At 36.7% G+C, this 18,318-nt stretch overlaps 2 protein-coding genes across 2 annotated transcripts; one reads left to right on the top strand and one right to left on the bottom strand.

Moving 5' to 3' along the window:
* Positions 1 to 4,110: 4,110 nt before the first annotated feature.
* Positions 4,111 to 8,304, top strand: LOC136205877 (protein FATTY ACID EXPORT 3, chloroplastic). The gene is made up of 7 exons (XM_065996716.1): positions 4,111 to 4,512; positions 4,742 to 5,123; positions 5,591 to 5,758; positions 6,583 to 6,629; positions 6,732 to 6,769; positions 7,767 to 7,874; positions 7,992 to 8,304. The coding sequence occupies exons 1-6, from the start codon at positions 4,252 to 4,254 to the stop codon at positions 7,858 to 7,860; spliced, it is 990 nt and encodes a 329-aa protein (XP_065852788.1). The 5' UTR covers positions 4,111 to 4,251; the 3' UTR covers positions 7,861 to 7,874; positions 7,992 to 8,304.
* Positions 8,305 to 10,437: 2,133 nt separating this feature from the next.
* LOC136207369 (vacuolar-sorting receptor 1-like) lies at positions 10,438 to 16,277 on the bottom strand. The gene is made up of 12 exons (XM_065998635.1): positions 15,703 to 16,277; positions 14,264 to 14,956; positions 13,733 to 13,821; positions 13,544 to 13,613; positions 13,373 to 13,456; positions 13,103 to 13,179; positions 12,935 to 13,016; positions 11,858 to 11,940; positions 11,664 to 11,730; positions 11,093 to 11,221; positions 10,892 to 10,998; positions 10,438 to 10,804 (listed from the first exon to the last, which is right to left on the bottom strand). The coding sequence occupies exons 1-12, from the start codon at positions 15,995 to 15,997 to the stop codon at positions 10,703 to 10,705; spliced, it is 1,878 nt and encodes a 625-aa protein (XP_065854707.1). The 5' UTR covers positions 15,998 to 16,277; the 3' UTR covers positions 10,438 to 10,702.
* Positions 16,278 to 18,318: the final 2,041 nt, after the last annotated feature.

The following is an 18,318-nucleotide window of genomic DNA, read 5'->3' on the forward strand; positions in this document are numbered from 1 at the left end:
GTATCCCAGGAATTTTCCATAAGTTGCCCCAAAAGTACACTTCTCAGGATTTAGCTTGATGTTGTGATGGCGAAGGACCCCTAAGACTTCTCTTATGTCTTCTGCATGCCTCTCCATGGTGGTGCTCTTAATGATCATGTCGTCCACATAAACTGAGAAGTTGTCACCCTTTCTTCCTTTGAATATCTTGTTCATCATCCGCTGGTAAGTAGCTCCAGCGTTCTTAAGCCCAAAAGGCATGACCTTGAAGCAATAAGTTGCCTGGTGAGTTACAAAGGAAGTTTTGATCCTGTCTGATGGCTCCATGAGGATTTGGTGATAACTCGACTTCACATCTGTGAAGGAATATACTGTATGCCCTGCGGTTTCGTCAACTAGGATATCAATGCAAGGCAAAGGGTAGTTGTCTTTGGGACAAGCCTTATTAAGGTCCGTGAAATCGATACACATGCGGTATGATCCGCCTGCCTTTTTAACTAGGACCACATTCGCGAGCCATTGCGTGTAAATAACTTCCTCGATGGCATCCGCCTTTTTCAGTTTAGATATCTCTTCCTCTATCACTTTCTCTCTCTCTGGCCCATGATTCCTTCTCTTCTGAGCCACAAGGACTGCGTCTTCGGTGATATTGAGCTTATGAGTGATCACATCTGGACTGACCCCTGTGAGGATCTCATTCTTCCATGCGAACACGTCTTCTGATTCGAGGAGAACTTTCGTAACGTCCTCCTTAATCTCAACTCTTAGTCCTTTGGCGATCCGTACCTACTTACCATCTCCAATGAGGAACATTTCTGTATCTCCAAGGACCGTCGTAACAAGCTCATCTTCTTCGTCATCCTTGGACTGAGGGCGAATTGATAAGGATGCAGAGTATGTCTCCAGAGTAACCTGTTGGTTCCCCTTGATCATCATACCTCTCTTGGCAGTAGGGATGTACATCGTCAAATGGCGTATCGATATGAGAGCCGCCACCTCTGAGATAAAAGGCTGCCCTAAGATGATGTTGTATGCCAATTGACCGTCCATGATGGAGAACTCCAGATCTCCCATCCATACCTGATCTTCATCTGCTAATTCGCATTCCAGCGTCACTTGTCCCTTTGTCTGGATTGTGTGGCCTGTTACTCCCAGGATATCTACGATGGTGGTCTCTATTTGAATAGGATCAACCTTGAGCTTGGCGAATGCTCCCCTAATGATGACATTGCACGAACTGCCAGTGTCTATCATCACTCTCTTCATTTCCCATCCTTCCACCATCATAGTGATGACGAGAGCATCTGCATGTGGGGGGATCGCTGGACCAACATCTGCAAAGGGGCGATTGAGTGATGCTCTATCTAGAGCGATAGTTTTTGCCTTCTTTAGTGTAGGCTGATACCTGGGTCCACCAACGATGACATTAATGACCCCTTTAGCCTTCTTCTTCGGCTCATCTCTTGGCTTATTGCCATCTCCTTTCTTGTCGTTCTGGACGAACCTGTCCAGTTTTCCTCTCTCGATAAGCCTTTCAATCTCCCTAGTCAGCTCCCATCATGCATCTGTTTCATGACCGTTCCTCCTGTGGTACTTGCAATAATTCTTGGGGTTTCTCCCCATATTGGTGTACTCTCCCCCTTTTGGTTCGGGGTATGAAATGCTCCGTTTGTGCTGGTTGTTCTCTATCCACATTAGCACTTCGCGTTTGGAGGCGTTTAACGGTGTAGACGATGGCGTATATGCTGATTTGTTCCTAGAGCCCCTTCGCCTATTTCGGGAGGATGAGTCAGAGGGCTTTTCTTTTTCCTTATCCCGCCTTCGGGATTCGCCTTTCCCTCTTTTTGGGGGAGACGCCGACTCTCTTCGGATGTCATCAACTTCCATGAAATCCTTACACCTTTCCATCAGCTCCGCCATAGTCTTTGGTTTGTTTCTGATTAGATCCACCTGTAAGCTCTTGCATGTTGTATTTTTTACTACTGCTTCTACAGCCATGGAGAGATCCACATCAACAATGCGAATGCATAACTTATTGAAGTTGTCGACATACTCCCGAAGAGACTCATTTTCTTTTTGCTTTAGCTCGAAGAGCTTTCGCGATTTAACCACTGGCGGAATGCATCCTGCGAACTTTGCACAAAATTCCCTACTCAACTGATCCCAGCTGTTTATCGATCCTGGGGGGAGAGATTGAAACCAATCGTACGCTGGACCTTTTAGCGTGGTGATAAACATCCGGCACAACACTACTTCACTTGCACGATTAAGTCCAAGCAACATGCGATACTTCCTCGCATGAGCTTCAGGATTATCCTCGCCGGAGTAGGCTGGTATGTTCGGAATCTTAAAATGCCTATCAGTTTCCTCGGGTTCAATCCACGCAGTGAAGGGCGATTCTCGATTGGCGAACGATTGTGCCTAGCATTCTCCTCGTTCTGTCTGCGTATCTCTGCCCTGATCTGATCCGCTATAGAACCTTGATCCCTTCTTGGACATCTCCTACTGAGATTTCTGTCTCACGTTTTTAAATGTTTTAATATTTTAAGTGAGAAAGAGCAAGGTATAAGAGAGTTACGGGTTGATAAATAAGGTTGAAATATCAAGTCATGGTTTTGTCTTTAGTTAGGACATTTGTCTTTCATTTGGAGATTTGATTGTATTGGATAATATTTTGAGACTTGAATGTAGTAGATATATGAATTCGTTTTATAATATATCTAAGAGGAATACATGAAAAGTTTGAAATTTATGATTTTTGGATAAATTGGAGACTCTTAAGTATTAATTGTGATCTTTCTATTTTACGCCCGATGCCGATTGAGGTCGTTTAGGGTCGGGTGTGACACAATATAAGCGTAACATTTAAAAAAGAGTATCAATTTAGGTCATGATAACGAATTGGACATGTCATTCCTATTACTTTGTTAAGTTCTAATTTCTCCCTCCACGTACAATTAGTAGAACTTAACGGAAACATATCAATGATGTGCCTCGTTCCTTATCGATGCCTAAATTGGTACCATTTTTTAAACGTTAAGCCTATATTGGTGCTATTTTGTACGTGGAGCCTAAATTGATGCTTTTCCAAAAACAATAAGCCTATTTTGGTACCTTATCCCGTAATTTTACTTTTAACGTTGGCATACAAGAGTAATTTTACCGGATTAGTTTCAGACATCATTATTAAACACAAATAACTTATTCCTTATTTTGCACCAATTGCTTATCCGTTGATTCTAAAAAAATCATATTTTTTTGTAATTTAATAATATAATTAGAGATTAATATTTTTAAATCCAGAGAAATATTTAAATTATTTTATCCAATTTGTACAAATTACAATATATTTTTTAATTTTTTTTTTAAATTCTTTTATCCGACTTGTAAAAACAAAAATATATTTTTTAATTTTTTTAAAAAAAAAATTCACGTCTAATCATATACATATGATCTTTAAAATCTAGATGTGGATTTTAAAAATAAAATAAAATTCTTGACCGAGAAAACAGTTTGATAAATTATTTTTCAAATTGATCAAACTTATCAACGTTAAGAGTAAAATTGTTGGAATAAAATTGTTGGAGTAAAATTGTTGGAGTAAAATTACTCATAACCGTAAACGTTAACACGATATCCAGATAAAAAAAAAGGTCAAATACATGAATATCATATTTAAGTATAAAATTACAACTAAGTCATATCACCAAACTTGATTCTTAATATGTTATTATTCTCTATATATTATGATTTTACACCATAATTTAAAAATTCTAGACTCCAATTCATAAATCATAAACCCTAGAAAATATATTCTAGATTTCTAATTTATAAATTCTAATGCTTAAAATATATTAAAAGTACTGATTTTACCGGTTTGACATAATCTAAAATTATGACTTGACATAGTTATACTTTTTAGAATATGAATTTCTGTGTAATTTTCCCTAAAAAAAAAAGTTAATATCCTCCAACTTGGATGTAAAAAGCCCAATGATTTACAACCCGGCTCACACGATTATCGGGGCTTTGCAACTTACATCCAAATCTTCAAACCAGCCGCCACCGCCAGGAGCTAGTGGGGGCGGACACTTTTTGATTAAGTGTGACCAAGGAGTTCCAAAATGCCAAAGATTTTTAAAGGAGTGCGCATCTCACCCACCCTGCTCCCTTTAGCAAACCGTACATCATTTCAAATGCTAAATCCCTAAGCTCTCGCTCTCCTCGACGCCTTCGCCTACCTTTCTTTCTGGAACAAGAAGAACAAATAAAATGAGTGTTGCAGCAGAATTCTTGGCTATCAAAACCCCTAATCATTTCATGATGTTAAAGGGACTTTCTTCTCATTCTTCACTGCCCATGCCGCATTCTTCCTTTTTAAACTTCGATTCTTTACTTAGGCCTAGGTGTTACAGAGCTTCGATTCACCCCCCTTGCGCCTTTACGCCTAAAGGGCTTGCCGCTGGGATTGATTTTCCTTCTTTGGGGAGAAGAAAATTGTGGACCCGCTTCGCTGCGTCCCATGAAGAATCGGTAGCTTTTATTCACTTCTATATACTTCGTTTATTTCAGCGATTCAATTTTTAGTTTATTTCTCAGTTTCAAATCTAATGGGGACTTTGGATTGAATAGTTTTATTCTTCTTTTAATTTGGACTGGTTGTGATTTGCTATTTACTTGTGTTTATGCTGCGGTTCTATAATCGGAACGGAATTATTGAGGTTTTTTTGTCTTCCTTTGCTTTGAATTAAATGTCTTGAAGCATTCAGAAATTGAAGTGGAGAAGCAAAAGAATAATGCCGCTGATGAATCACAAGAGGCTTGGAAACAGACTCTGGAGTCTTTCAAAGAGCAAGCCTTGAAGATGCAAAGTGTGTCTCAAGAAGCGTACGAGGTATACTCTAAGAAAGCAGTTATCATTTTGAAAGAAGCTCAAGAGCAGTTAATAGTTCAAGCAGACAAGACAAGAAATGACTTAACCTTGCTAGCAGAGGATCTTACCCAAGAGGGTAGAGAATACCTCTCAACAGCTGCTGAGAAATCCCCTGAACCGGTGAAGGAGATTGTGGAAACGTTTGCTTCCTCCACAGATGATCTGAATGAGATTTCTCAAGTTCGTGACTTCTACCTTGGAATACCTTATGGTATGGAATGGATTACATAAATTGATTTTATACCTTTTTTTTAATACGCAGTTGTGAATTGTTATAAAATAAGTCAATGTAATAAATGTAAGCATGGCTAGTCAACTAAAGCATGACTAAGTCAACTAAAGCATTGTTAGAGGCTGCTGCGGGCTTACTATGTCTCCTTGATTGAAGGAGAACCTTGTATATATATGTGTATTGTTCTTAAGTAAAATATATTCATGTAGGCTCTTAATCTACATGGTATCCCATATATTCTAGTGTATTACATGAATATTTTGACGGCAGTAAGCTAATAAATTGATGGCTCTGGTTGAAATTTCATGTCAGTTTCTTTTTCCTATTTAAAACTCTTTTGCTTCAACTCTTCTCATTGCTTTTGTTAAGATGAAAAATTATGTTTTCCGTATGTTGCCCCTGTGAAATAATTTCAATATTCTCACAACCTTTCTTGGGCGTTACAGGGTTATTGCTTTCCGTTGGCGGCTTCCTTTCCTTCATGTTGACAGGCAGCATTTCTGCGATTAGGTTTGGTGTCATTCTTGGTGGTGCTCTCTTGGCTTTAAGCATTTCAAGTTTAAAATCATTCAAGAGAAAGGAACCAAATTCTAGAGCCTTGAAAGGACAGGCAGGTTAGTATATGATTTAATTCATATGATACACTACGAGAACTTTGTTTGATATTATTTGGTCTTCTGGTCACTAGCTTCTGGATGTTTCAGTTTAAATTGGCCGGTTTCATTTCTTCATCAGTTGTACATAGTGTATGATGCTGCTTGTATAGTTTATATGCTAAATTGCATGGTATAGTACTTGGATCCCACATTGGAAAAATTAGATTCCAGGGGGATTCTTCAATCTCAGTAGTTTGTTTGGGTCCGACTACCACTGCTTCAATATTATAATTTGCTTAGTTGCAACTTGCAAGTGTGATTAATAATGTTAATAATATTACTTCTGAGTTGAGAAAGATTCATGAGGCCCTCCTTGATGCTTTAGCAGAATGTAGCCATAGCATAGAATAAGCACAGGATGTTATGCATTTTCATTATGAACTAAAATGTGGCATTTGTATGTATGGCTTTAGATTGACTAATTGTCTCATTATTAGCCCCATCTACATGTTAATCCTGGAACATGCACACTTATCATTTTCCTGCTGTTATGGAGTTGGACCGAGTATATTTTTATCTTCTTGTATTCTGGAACTCTACTTGCATTTGCTAAAGCTTGAAGTCAGTTGTTGACTGCTACAAGAAGAGTGGGATTTTATGTAAATTCAGTTAGTTCTACACACTGCTCTGAGAATTGGTGATCACACATTCACTAAACTAGTTGCGGCTGGAAGTTGGTTGTATATGTTTATTTGTTTGAAGGAGTCTTAGAATTCTCATATTATATTTGTCTTTTTTGTTGCATATGAATAATAGTTTGTAACTGTTTTCTGCCACTGCAGCAATAGCAGCCATTATATTTGTTAGGGAGATAGGATTGCTATTTCAGGTAACCATTATTTGAAAGCTATTTTAATTTTCTTGTTTTCTTGGATTGTTGGATAATTGATGCATGTAAAGTATTTCTAAGTTATATTTCTGTTTTTGGCAGAGAGCGTCACTTTTTACCTTCCCTACAACCATCATCAGGTTCATAATATTCTCTTTGTTGCTTAAATTTTTGTTGCTACCCACAGGAAAGGAGCTTCTAGGAGTAGGTTTTACAAATTTGAGAAATGGTACCGGTAAATTGTCAAGTTGAGGATGTAGTGGTACAAGGGTTAAGGGAGCGATGGATTTATTTATTTATTTTTTTTTTATCATGGAACTAGGAGGTTAAAAGAAGTTATTTCTACTTCTTCACTCTTAGGCATCTGACTAGGAATTGGGATTTGTAAACTGAAGTTTGCCATGGATATTTTGTTTTCTTGTCAAGGAACAGATAAGCACAGTTAGAGTTCTGTTGGATTAAGCCCCTATTTGGCTGGTATCCACAATTTTGTCATGTGGCTCATGTGGCATTATTTGATAACATTTGCCCCCTAGAGTATTCCCATAGGTGACACTTATAAATAAGAAAATAACAAATCGGTTAGTTTTTCATCCAAAATGGGTTAAATGTCACCTATGGGGAATACTACCACATGAGGCAAATGATAAAATTTTGGATACCAAGGGGCCGGGTTTAATCCATCTGTGAAATACAATCTATACACTGAGCTATCCATGCATTCAGCAGTTTGGCCTAATACAAGACCGGTAGGCTTGACTTGGGAAAAGAATTGAAGGTGCCTTCTATGGTTACTTTGTTTATTTTCACCCTTGGATTAATTTTACACCCCATCATCCAATGGTGAAAACAAACAAAGTAAGCATAGCCTCTACCTAAATTGAACGGTTCTTTTGTGGATCTTGTTTTAAACCTCCGGATTTCAAATTCCAACACCAGGTGTTTTCATTATCCAACGTCTTATAAAGTTATCACACTTAATGTTTATGATATTGGTGTCAGTGAGATCGAATGGAGATGTGTAAAACATAACAATGTCTTTGTTTATTTATTATACATACACCAAGTAAAGAATAATGTGGATGTAACTTGAGGTTAGTGTATCATAATATGAGTCTCTGTTTGTTTGATATGTAGTGGTGCAATGGCGGGATTCTATCTATACAGAATCGCTTTGGATGGGAAGCAGAGCAAAGGAGGATCAGACATGGGACAGGGGGCTGAAAGTTGATGTGCTTCTTTAAGGTAGGTTGGATTATAAGTAGTAGACAATTAGTTTTTTTTGTCATAAGAAGAGAAGAATAGTGAACTAGGTTTCCGCAATGCGCTGTTCTGACAATTCCAATTCCGCGTCTCCTCCAGGTACAAGGCTTGTAGACACTAAAGAAGAAGATGATGTCTCAGAATAGGACTCGTTTCTGGAGCATTAACATTACTGGAACATGAAAGAGTTGCAATAATCTCAAGGATATGTATATTCCTCGTTATGTGAGGATCAGTTTGCGTGCTTTTTTTTGAAAGGCAGAAGTGATATTGTGTATTGGGTTTTGTTAATTTATTAAAGGTTAATAGTTTAGTTTTTGCTTGTTGATTATTAGCAAGTAAAATACCGAAATGACCTGTGCGACTAAGACATTGTAAGTTATTCCTAATACAGAAATTATGTTGCAGTTTTCCTCTATACACAAATAAATATCTACTTAGCTATGTGTTTAGTTATAATTGAAAAGAGCAATAATAATTCCAACAACAACAACAAAGCCTTAGTCCCGAAATGATTCGGGGTCGGCTAACATGAACCATCATATAAAACCGTGAAAATCAAGTCGTGTCAGCGACACAGATTCGCTCCCTCCATTCCGTCCTATCCACTACCATATTTTCCTCAATTCCCAATAAACTCATATCACTCTCGATCACCCTCCTCCAAGTTTGCTTAGGTCTTCCCCTACCCCTCACCACTACATCCCTTTGCCACTCTTCGGTTCTCCTAACCGGCGCATCAAGCGCTCTACGTCTCACATGGCCAAACCACCTTAGTCGGTTTTCTCTCATTTTATTCTCAATAGATGTAACCCCTACTTTTGTCCTAATTATTTCATTACGCACCCGGTCCTTTCTCGTGTGACCACACATCCATCTCAACATACGCATCTCCGCCACCGACATCTTATGGATGTGGCAGTGTTTCACTGCCCAACACTCCGTACCATATAACAATGCTGGTCTAATTGCCGTCCGGTAGAATTTTCCCTTCAATCTATTAGGCATGCCGGGATCACAAAGGAAACCCGTAGCACTCTTCCACTTCGACCAACCAGCTTTAATCCTATGGGCAACATCTCCATCTACTTCTCCATCCGTTTGGATAATAGATCCTAAATACCGGAAGCAATCCGAGGCCTGAACAACTCTCCCATCTAGGGTGATTGTCCCTGCCTCCCTACTCCTACGGCCGCTAAACTTACACTCCAAATATTCTGTCTTACTTCGACTCAACTTAAAGCCTCTAGATTCTAGAGTTTGCCTCCATAGTTCCAACTTCATCTCCACTCCTTCTTTCGTCTCATCAACCAACACAATATCATCTGCAAACAGCATGCACCATGGTATACCATCTTGAAGTGAACTTGTTAGTTCATCCATAACGATGGCAAAAAGAAATGGGCTTAGTGCGGAACCTTGATGCACTCCAATCGTAATAGGAAACTCTTCAGTTTTCCCAACACTAGTACGTACACTCGTGCATACTCCCTCATACATGTCCTTTATGATGTCAATATATTTCCGCGAAATGCCTTTCCTTATCAAGGCCCACCAAAGTACTTCCCTTGGTACCTTATCATATGCTTTCTCCAAGTCAATGAAAACCATATGCAAGTCTTTCTTCTTATTTCGATAGTGCTCCATTAATTGTCTCATTAGATGGATGGCTTCCATAGTTGATCTTCCCGGCATAAAGCCAAACTGGTTTTCCGAGATCTTCACCGTCCTCCTTAGCCTTTGTTCAATCACTCGCTCCCAAAGTTTCATAGTGTGACTCATTAATTTGATTCCCCGATAGTTGGCACAATCTTGGACATCGCCTTTGTTCTTATACAAAGGGATTAAGGTACAAGTTTATATTATATCATACAACATGATAATTCAAATTACCATTATTACTATTATTATTGTTAGTCTTTTTTTTTTTTCTTCTTCTTCTTTTGATAGAATTATTATTGTCTTTTTGAAACAACAAAAAGATAAAATAAAATTCAAGCTAAAAAGCGAGGGTAGAATTTAAGTCTTGTTTAATAAGACAATTGTGAGTTTAATAAATATAATTCTTCTATAACCATATTAGAAATAAAAAAAACAAATTTAGCTTATAATTAATGCAAGTTTAAACCTGTGAGTGAAAGATGCAATTTCATGTTCTCAGCATTGCATTACCTTCTAATAACAAAAATAAAAACTAATATATCTTACCACCTAAAACTTCGTATCTTCTGTTAGAAAACGATCTTTCATTAATAAGCATCAAACTGTTTTATACATTTTGCATAAAGACTAAATCATCTCTTCTCCAACATCTACAAAAATCATACTTTCATAAGTGCTAAATTCTCTCCTCCAACAACCACAAGACTAAATGTGTACCATATTCCAAGAAACTATTATTTTATATTTAAAATTTTGTTATATACATTGTAAATAAATATAAAAAAAACTATTTTCAAATTGTTAAAAATACTTTGAGCGTTCACAACCAGAATAAGTTAATTGAAAATTACAAGACGATAAACCCAAAAAATAAAAATAAAAATGGGAAAATTCAACGCCTTGATATAATATTTATCTGGTTTATTCGGAAGGAAAAAAAAGAAAAATCGTGGATAATTGATCTATGTGGCATATCTCATAGGACAATTTACATTGACGTGTGCCACTTGCATTGCATATAGTTAAATTTACAGAGTGAAAGAGAGAGCTGCCCTGCCCTATGTTCCACCAATTATGTTCTTTCTTTTCTTATAAACACACCCAACCCAACCATTTAATTTAATTTATGCTCCTCCTGTAACCTTTCTTCAGATATCAACCCTGGATGGATGGTGAACTGGGATCTCTGCTTGATTATCCAATGGCATGTATTGTGCCATTATTGCCCTTATCTCTGAGTCCATATATCTCTGCAACATTCATTTAACAACCCAACTAAATATACCTTCTTCTTCTACTCCAAAAACAATTTAATAAGAAACGAAAACAATGCTCACCCGGATTCTGTATTTGTAAGTTGCATATCCAGCAACTCCAGCAGCACTCAATGCCAGCAATATTATCCATACGAAGCTCCAGCTAACCTGCCTAATAGCATCTTTACCTGAATACTCAAACAAAACGCACTTTCATCATAACCCAAAAGCATAGGTGCCAAAACAATAATAAAAGGAACCATTGCAACCAAATATACTCACTTATGCATGTGTCATGCTCTTGCATGTACAGTAAACCATTACTACAGCTACAGTCGTAACCACCCCAAGTGTTTTTGCATTTGCATTCTGAACATTGGCAGGCCGACTTCTCACTGCATTCATCCACATCTGAAATATAACCCAAACTCAAACACAGTTAACATGAATGAATCAGATTACTACAACATGTTACATAATCCATGTCAATTCACCAAGAGATCTTTTCTCCTAACACACTATTAGTAGAACGTGACCAGGTGTTACATAATCGATGTAATTATGTCAATTCATCGACGACCACACCACACCCACACCGCATAGAAGATCTTGTCTCCTAACACTCTTTTTTGGAAACTGTAAGGCCATTTTAGTATTGGCAAATAAGCTCCCGAAGTTGGTTTCACAAATTTTTTTTAAGATGTCACACTTCAATAACGACGAATTGAGATCTTGCTGCTCTTCTATATCTTATATCAATGACAGCTTGGATAAATTTGGACTGATGCAAAAAACACTCGCTCATACAGAGCATAAGGCTACAATAACAAGTCAACCAAAAGAAGAAAACTACCCTCGCAGGAGTTAACTCCATCACCCTTGAATCCTGGAGGACACTTGCAACCATCTGAATGATCATCCTAAACAAAATTTGAAAGGTAATCAATGAGAATTGCAGTAATAACAAATAGTAGAAATCACCCCTTAAAAATGGTAAGCAAGCACAGAATGTCAAGAAGTCCACCAAATATAACTTGAGACACTTACAACACAAGCGGAGAAAGTCCTGCCATCCTTGGTCTGCTTCCAGCATCCTCCATTGTTGATTTCACAACGCAAAGAACCAGAAGCTGTTGATGAGTCAAAGAACGAAAGGTAAATGATGTAAAAACCAAGATGGCTGATTGCAAAAGCTATAAACACACCCCTGAGAAGTAAATCTAACGCATTTTGCCACAGATATTTTGTCTTAAGGTTCTCTTTTTCAACATATCAAATAATTAAAAAAAAAAAAAGTAAGAAATTTAGAGCCTAGGAAATTGGCCTAAGGTGGGTGACTCCACACTTGCACTCCATCTACTCACACACACAATAATAACAATTGTTTGCTTTCCTAGCTGCTATTCCGAGAGAACAAAATCAAATTTATTATAATATAAAAAATTATTTGTAAGGTAGTTGCATATGATTTCAGCATAGAACTCCCCGAAAAGCATCAATTTTCCTAATTATGTCGGAAAAGAACACTCTAAATTCAGACTCTTCTGCAACCAAGTTCACCATATTCTGATTCTAGCTATAGATCATACCATCAACTTCCAGACTAGATATACACTTTGCATGATTTCCACAAGATTAGCCATGGGATTAATTCCATTAAGCATATAATAGGGTGTCTACTTGCTATATTCATCAAGAGATACAACGATAATACTGGAGAAACCAAAGCCCCATGCTTAAAGTCTATCCATGTTAATTATAGTGCATCCTATTAAGGCAACTTTCAAGTTTAGTTGTGTTTGAATGAACAGTGTTGTTTGAACTCTAGCTTAGAAATTCCCAAATCATCAAAGTGCCTCCACCAATTTATCTCCACTACCTTAACAAAATAAACTTTTCATCCTACAACTGCATGTCCCCAAAACCCAGTAGTGCTTCCATTTGTAATTCAAATATGTCAAAAATTCCATAAATATTGCATGCCAATATAGCAACTGCGAAAACATCCCTAACCCTTTTCATAAAGGATGCAACACGTTTCAAATGTGAGTGATCTGTTGCATATTTCCTCCTGTAGTTTATGTTATGCTTTAAATTTTTAAATTGAATTTCATGAGCCATTACCTTGACAATGAGTATAACCATCCCCAACGAACTTCACACCTCGTACCACTGGGCATTCACATACTCTTCCCCGAAAAGTGTCCTACAAGAAAGGAGGCCATACACAGAAAAATAGTCATAAAATCCAACAAGTATCATATATGCTGTAGTATATGACATGTGATATACCTTGCATGCAGTAAGGTTAGCAGCCTTGTCCTGCCAACACCCACCATTGTTCTCCAAACACTCATTGGTTTCGATATCTGAAAATAATAATTCATAATAAAACAGTAAAGAAGGTCTCTATGCAAAACAATCAGCTCAGAACATCAAAAATTCCAAAATGTCAGGGGATCTCTTGAGGGATACACAAAAGATAAGAGATTCCAATAAACGCGGAAACATGTTCTGCAAGTTAGAATCCATTTAAAAGTCAATAACTAAATACATAACAACCTGCACTCAAACATATGGCTGGCTCTGTGGTTTCTTGGAAACCTGCACAGATGGCCTTCAGAACTGGCCCTTTATCCAACTTTCCTGAAACCAACAACATGAGGGTTCACAAATGCAAACTCATTGAATGAAGTTACTAACCAGACAAAACAACATATATCTGCTTCACACCTCTATACTGCCTGCTGTTTATGACAAGGGTTGGCAAAATAGTCACATCTCCTCGAGCACCTTTCCCAATCTGAAAGGAATATTGTAAAACCAAAATATATAAGATTTGAAAGCCTGCCTGAGGAAACGATCTGCATAAAGAAAGCCAAACTGAAGTCTTGAAAAGTTGGGGCTTTTCACTTCTCATACCTGTGCATCTTGTTCAGCTTTAAGAACTGGGTTTTCCACATCTGCCTCAGTGTCACCTATGCATTCATTTATCTTCTTGAGATCAACACCTAAGTAAAAAAAAAACATTAGTTCGTAAGAAGCTACTTTTTTTGGCAGTATACAGAAATGGTAGAGCATTCAGTAAGAAATTGCATGCACTAGTCAAACAAAATGCGGCAAGCCATTGAGTAAAAAGATAATATATGAAACCTTAGAAATTTCAGACTTAAAAGAAAAAGAAAAAGGAAAAATCAGCAGCAGTCTTCACAACTACCATGAACGATATAAAGCCAAAATTAATCAATCAGTAAGAAGAAAACATATGTTATCGAAGTTATGGCAGAGGTAGTCGGAATCAATTTTTCAGGAAAGAAAAGCTCGACCTCTAATGTAACTCAGAAGCATACATACATCTAAAAAGAAATGCCAGGGGACAAAAAAGAAAAAAAAAAGTAAGCAGTAACAGTTACAAGATAACACCCACAGAAAAAAAAAAAACCATTCACCTACCAAGAGATTTGATAATTTCCTCTGCACATTCTTTGGTATATTTCTCGTGTTTCATTGGGCAACGGATTGAAAAGTCAGTCACATAATCCCACCATATCCATGGCTTTCCACTTTCATTGGCAACTTTATATAAACAAGCCTGACGTAGATTCTGAACCACAACATCCTTCCCATCATATCCTCTATTGAAGTCCTGCTCAGGATCAGGGGCACAGTACCTTCCATGGTTTATGCACTGTGACTTGCATTGCTTGCTCAAAAGAAATGCTTCTGGGCAGTACCATGTGATGTAGCGCGGAGTGAACTGAGTATAACCCTTCCGCTCTAGTACCTGAGCTGCACCTTTGAAGTTCTTTACAAATTCCATTTGACTGTCACATTTCGGCCCACACTCATCATTGCTATTCGTCCAAAACTCATATTCAACTCGTTCATCAGGATGCGGAAGAGCCTCAGTCCAATCAAGATTGATATTGACCATCTCACCACTAGATAGAGCCTTCTTGATTCTGTCTCCCAAGGACTTGGTGATAAGAGCAGAGGGAATGTTGATTTTTTGCAGATAATCAGCATCTGCATTTTCTTCCTCAGGGGTGTCCATGGTAATCAGTGGTTCAACTTTGTCATCAGCAACCAGAATAGCAGCGGCCCCACCTTTCTGTGCATTCCAGGCCTTCAAGGTGAAATAACAATCTACAAAGAGAGTTATTTTACCAATGAGAAAATATATAATTATTTCCGGATGTTCTAAAACAAAAAGACTAGCAGTTTCCTAAAGAATATTGACTATAGAAGGCAGTATCAAATCTATTTGATGAAAAAAAGCCCGAGGTTGAGTGAAGTTTGGCAAGTTGCAATTTAGTAAGAGAAGGAAATGAGGAGTGCAACGGAATTAGCAATTATCCTTCCCCAAGTCTTTTGTTAATGCAATAGAATTACTTATGTCTTGACTTAATCAACCAAAAGGTTGAACGGAAGCTGAAATTTACTTAAACCCATCAATGCTAGCAAATTTCTTCATAATAATTTCACATACTGATACTCCAGAAAGTGGTCACTCACATGGTATGAATAAATAAATAAATTGCAGGAACACAAAAGAGACCTTGAAATGAAATTTTAATTTAATGCTTTTATATATGTTAATTTTAGAGGGGAAAGATAATTAACCTCAAATTCAACGCCGAAGAATAAACAGACAATCCCATTATAAACTGTCTTCGACACTAATTAAAGAATGATTTTAGACAATACCTAAACATCAAAACATGCCATATATAGACAAAATACGAATCTAATCAAAGATAACAAATTAAGACAATCCGTACATATGAAGTAAAAGCTAGAAGCTTTCAGTTTCATTCCGGACAAGTTAAAAGGGTATCCACAAGAATTAATAGGGAAAACTGTTAAAGAAAAGAAAATTTGAAGATAATGACCTCCTCTGTCGACAAGAAGAAAAGTGGGGAGACCACCAGGCTTGGATTTGAAAGGGGCATCATCAAATTCCTGGCAGGCTTTGTAATTGGATTTTGGATAAACCACAGTTCCAACTAAAGTACCTCCATACTGAGGAACCCCAAAATTCCCAATTGCACATTCATGCGCCCCCTTCACTGAATCTGGCGAAGTCACCCTTAAGCTGTTCTTCTCAACTACGAACCTACACAAACAAGATCCAGATAGGAAAATCCACACGCACACGCACAGTAAGAACACTAGCTTTTCCCTCATCTTAAAACCAAATATATATATATAGTTGCAGTATTTGTGGATTGAATTTCAACCGATTGGAGGAGAATTAGTGATTGACGAAGAGAAAAAAGAATCGGAAAAGAAGAAATAGGATGAATGAAGGTTGATTGAGATGGCGAGAATAGAAGCCGTGGAGGTATTTGGTTCCCTTCCGCAAAGCAGATTAAAGTAGGAAAAGGAAGGAAAGATCGGTTTATAGTGTTTGATTGAAATGGTAAAATAATGAACAGGTAAATAACTAAAAAGTTTTGTAGGGAAGACTCCACTCCTCCATGTCCATTGATTAAGGTCTAGTAGTAACTTCTTTTGGTATGTTTGAACTAACGGCTTAGATTAGATTAGATGGGATCAAAGCGGGACCCATCAAAATGAAACATCTGCATGAACTAAACGTGTTGCTTATGCACACTAAACACCTCATCGGAATTCTTTGCCATCGCATTTCCCTATTTTTATCAATTTGGCAAATTACAAAATTGGTTAAATTGAGAACCTAATATATATATAGAAGAGATAAGGTGTGACACATTTCTTGTGGTGTGACAAACATTATTGTGTGATAAGGACCAATTTTATAATTAACCAAAAGGATGGGGTAAATTTGTAAATAAAAGGAAAGAGAAAATTGTTTTATTTTTTTATTTAAAATGCATTTTCTCAACTTTTCCAACCTCGTTTTTCAAAAATTTTTATACCGTTGGACTCGTCTTAATTAAACGGTCATTTTAAGATCCATGAAACTCAAGTAAAAAAAATTCCGGTGAACGGAATCCGGGTGGGCGTTTTCCGGCGAGAAAAAGTGTCCAGAAAATTCTCAAAACATTCCAGAAAATATAAAACTTTATTCTAAGAAACTTTAATTCTTCGGTCAAAGCGAGATTTCTTACGGTTTAGTCACAATAAAACTTTTTCCTTAATTTTATCCATTTTACACGGTTCAACAATTTGTTGGGTAAAAAATGTAAGGAATCTCGCTTTAAGCCAAGAATTAAAGTTTCTTAAAATAATGTTTTACATATTTTGGAATTTTTTGATAATTTTCTGGACACGTTTTTTGTCCTACTTACGTTGTTAAGTGTACCATTTGTTCCAACATAATACTTATATTGTTCCAACAGAAAATTGTTTTATTTCTTTTCTTTAAAATATATTTTTCTGACATTTCTAACCTCGTTTTTCGAAATTTTTTATACTATTAGACTCGTCTAAATTAGACGGTCATTTTAAGATTCTTGAAGCTCAAGTAAAAAAATTCGGTGAACGGAATCCGGGTGGGCGTTTTCTGATGAGAAAAAAATGCCCAGAAAATTCTTAAAAAATTTCAAAAAATGTAAAATATTATTCTCAGAAACTTTAATTCTTGGTCGAAGCGGGATTTCTTACGGTTTAGTCCCAATAAAACTTGTTCCTTAATTTTATCCATTTTACATGCTTCAACAATTTATTAGGTCAAAACTGTAGGGAATTTCGCTTTGAGCCAAGAATTAAAGTTTCTTAAAATGATGTTTTATATATTTTTGAATTTTTTGATAATTTTTTAGACACGTTTTTTTGTCCTACTTACATTGTTCCAAATCAGTGTATCATTTGTTCCAAATCAGTATACCATTTGTTCCAACATAATACTTGTATTGTTCCAACAGAAAAATGTTTTATTTCTTTTCTTTAAAATATATTTTCCCGACATTTCTAACCTTGGTTTTCAAAAAATTTTATACTATTAGACTCGTCTAAATTAGACGGTCATTTTAAGATCCCTGAAGCTCAAGTAAAAAAAATTCCGGTGAACGGAATCCGGGTGGGCGTTTTCTGGCGAGAAACAAAGTACCCAAAAAATTTTCAAAAAATTCCAGAACATGTAAAACATTATTCTAAGAAACTTTAATTCTTGGGTCGAAGCGATATTTCTTACGGTATAGTCCCAACAAATTGTTGAAGCATGTAAAATGGATAAAATTAAGGAAACAATTTTATTGGAACTAAACCGTAAGAAATCTCATTTCGATCAAAGAATTAAAGTTTCTTAGAATAATGTTTTACATTTTCTGGAATTTTTTGAGAATTTTCTGGATACTTTTTTTCTCACCGGAAAACGCCCACCCGGATTTCGTTCACCGGAATTTTTTTTACTTGAGCTTCATGGATATTAAAATGACCGTTTAATTAAGACGAGTCCAACGGTATAAAATATTTTGAAAACGAGATTGGAAAAGTTGGGAAAATGCATTTTAAAGAAAAAAAATAAAACAATTTTCTCTATCCTCTCTTTCATTTTATTTACCAATTTTACACCTTCCCTT

The sequence above is a fragment of the Euphorbia lathyris genome, chromosome 9 (assembly GCF_963576675.1).
Source record: "Euphorbia lathyris chromosome 9, ddEupLath1.1, whole genome shotgun sequence".
NCBI classification, from domain to species: Eukaryota; Viridiplantae; Streptophyta; class Magnoliopsida; order Malpighiales; family Euphorbiaceae; genus Euphorbia; species Euphorbia lathyris.

Excerpts from the sequence above, each read along its gene's own strand:
- LOC136205877 (XM_065996716.1), top strand. The coding sequence starts at position 4,252 with ATGAGTGTTGCAGCAGAATTCTTGGCTATCAAAACCCCTAATCATTTC. Across the intron at positions 4,513-4,741 it reads CTGCGTCCCATGAAGAATCG|CATTCAGAAATTGAAGTGGA; the intron begins GTAGCTTTTATT and ends AATGTCTTGAAG. Across the intron at positions 6,770-7,766 it reads TTCCCTACAACCATCATCAG|TGGTGCAATGGCGGGATTCT; the intron begins GTTCATAATATT and ends TTTGATATGTAG.
- LOC136207369 (XM_065998635.1), bottom strand. The coding sequence starts at position 15,997 with ATGAGGGAAAAGCTAGTGTTCTTACTGTGCGTGTGCGTGTGGATTTTC. Across the intron at positions 13,180-13,372 it reads AGCCATATGTTTGAGTGCAG|ATATCGAAACCAATGAGTGT; the intron begins GTTGTTATGTAT and ends TATTATTTTCAG. Across the intron at positions 11,941-12,934 it reads TGGTTATACTCATTGTCAAG|CTTCTGGTTCTTTGCGTTGT; the intron begins GTAATGGCTCAT and ends ACTCATCAACAG.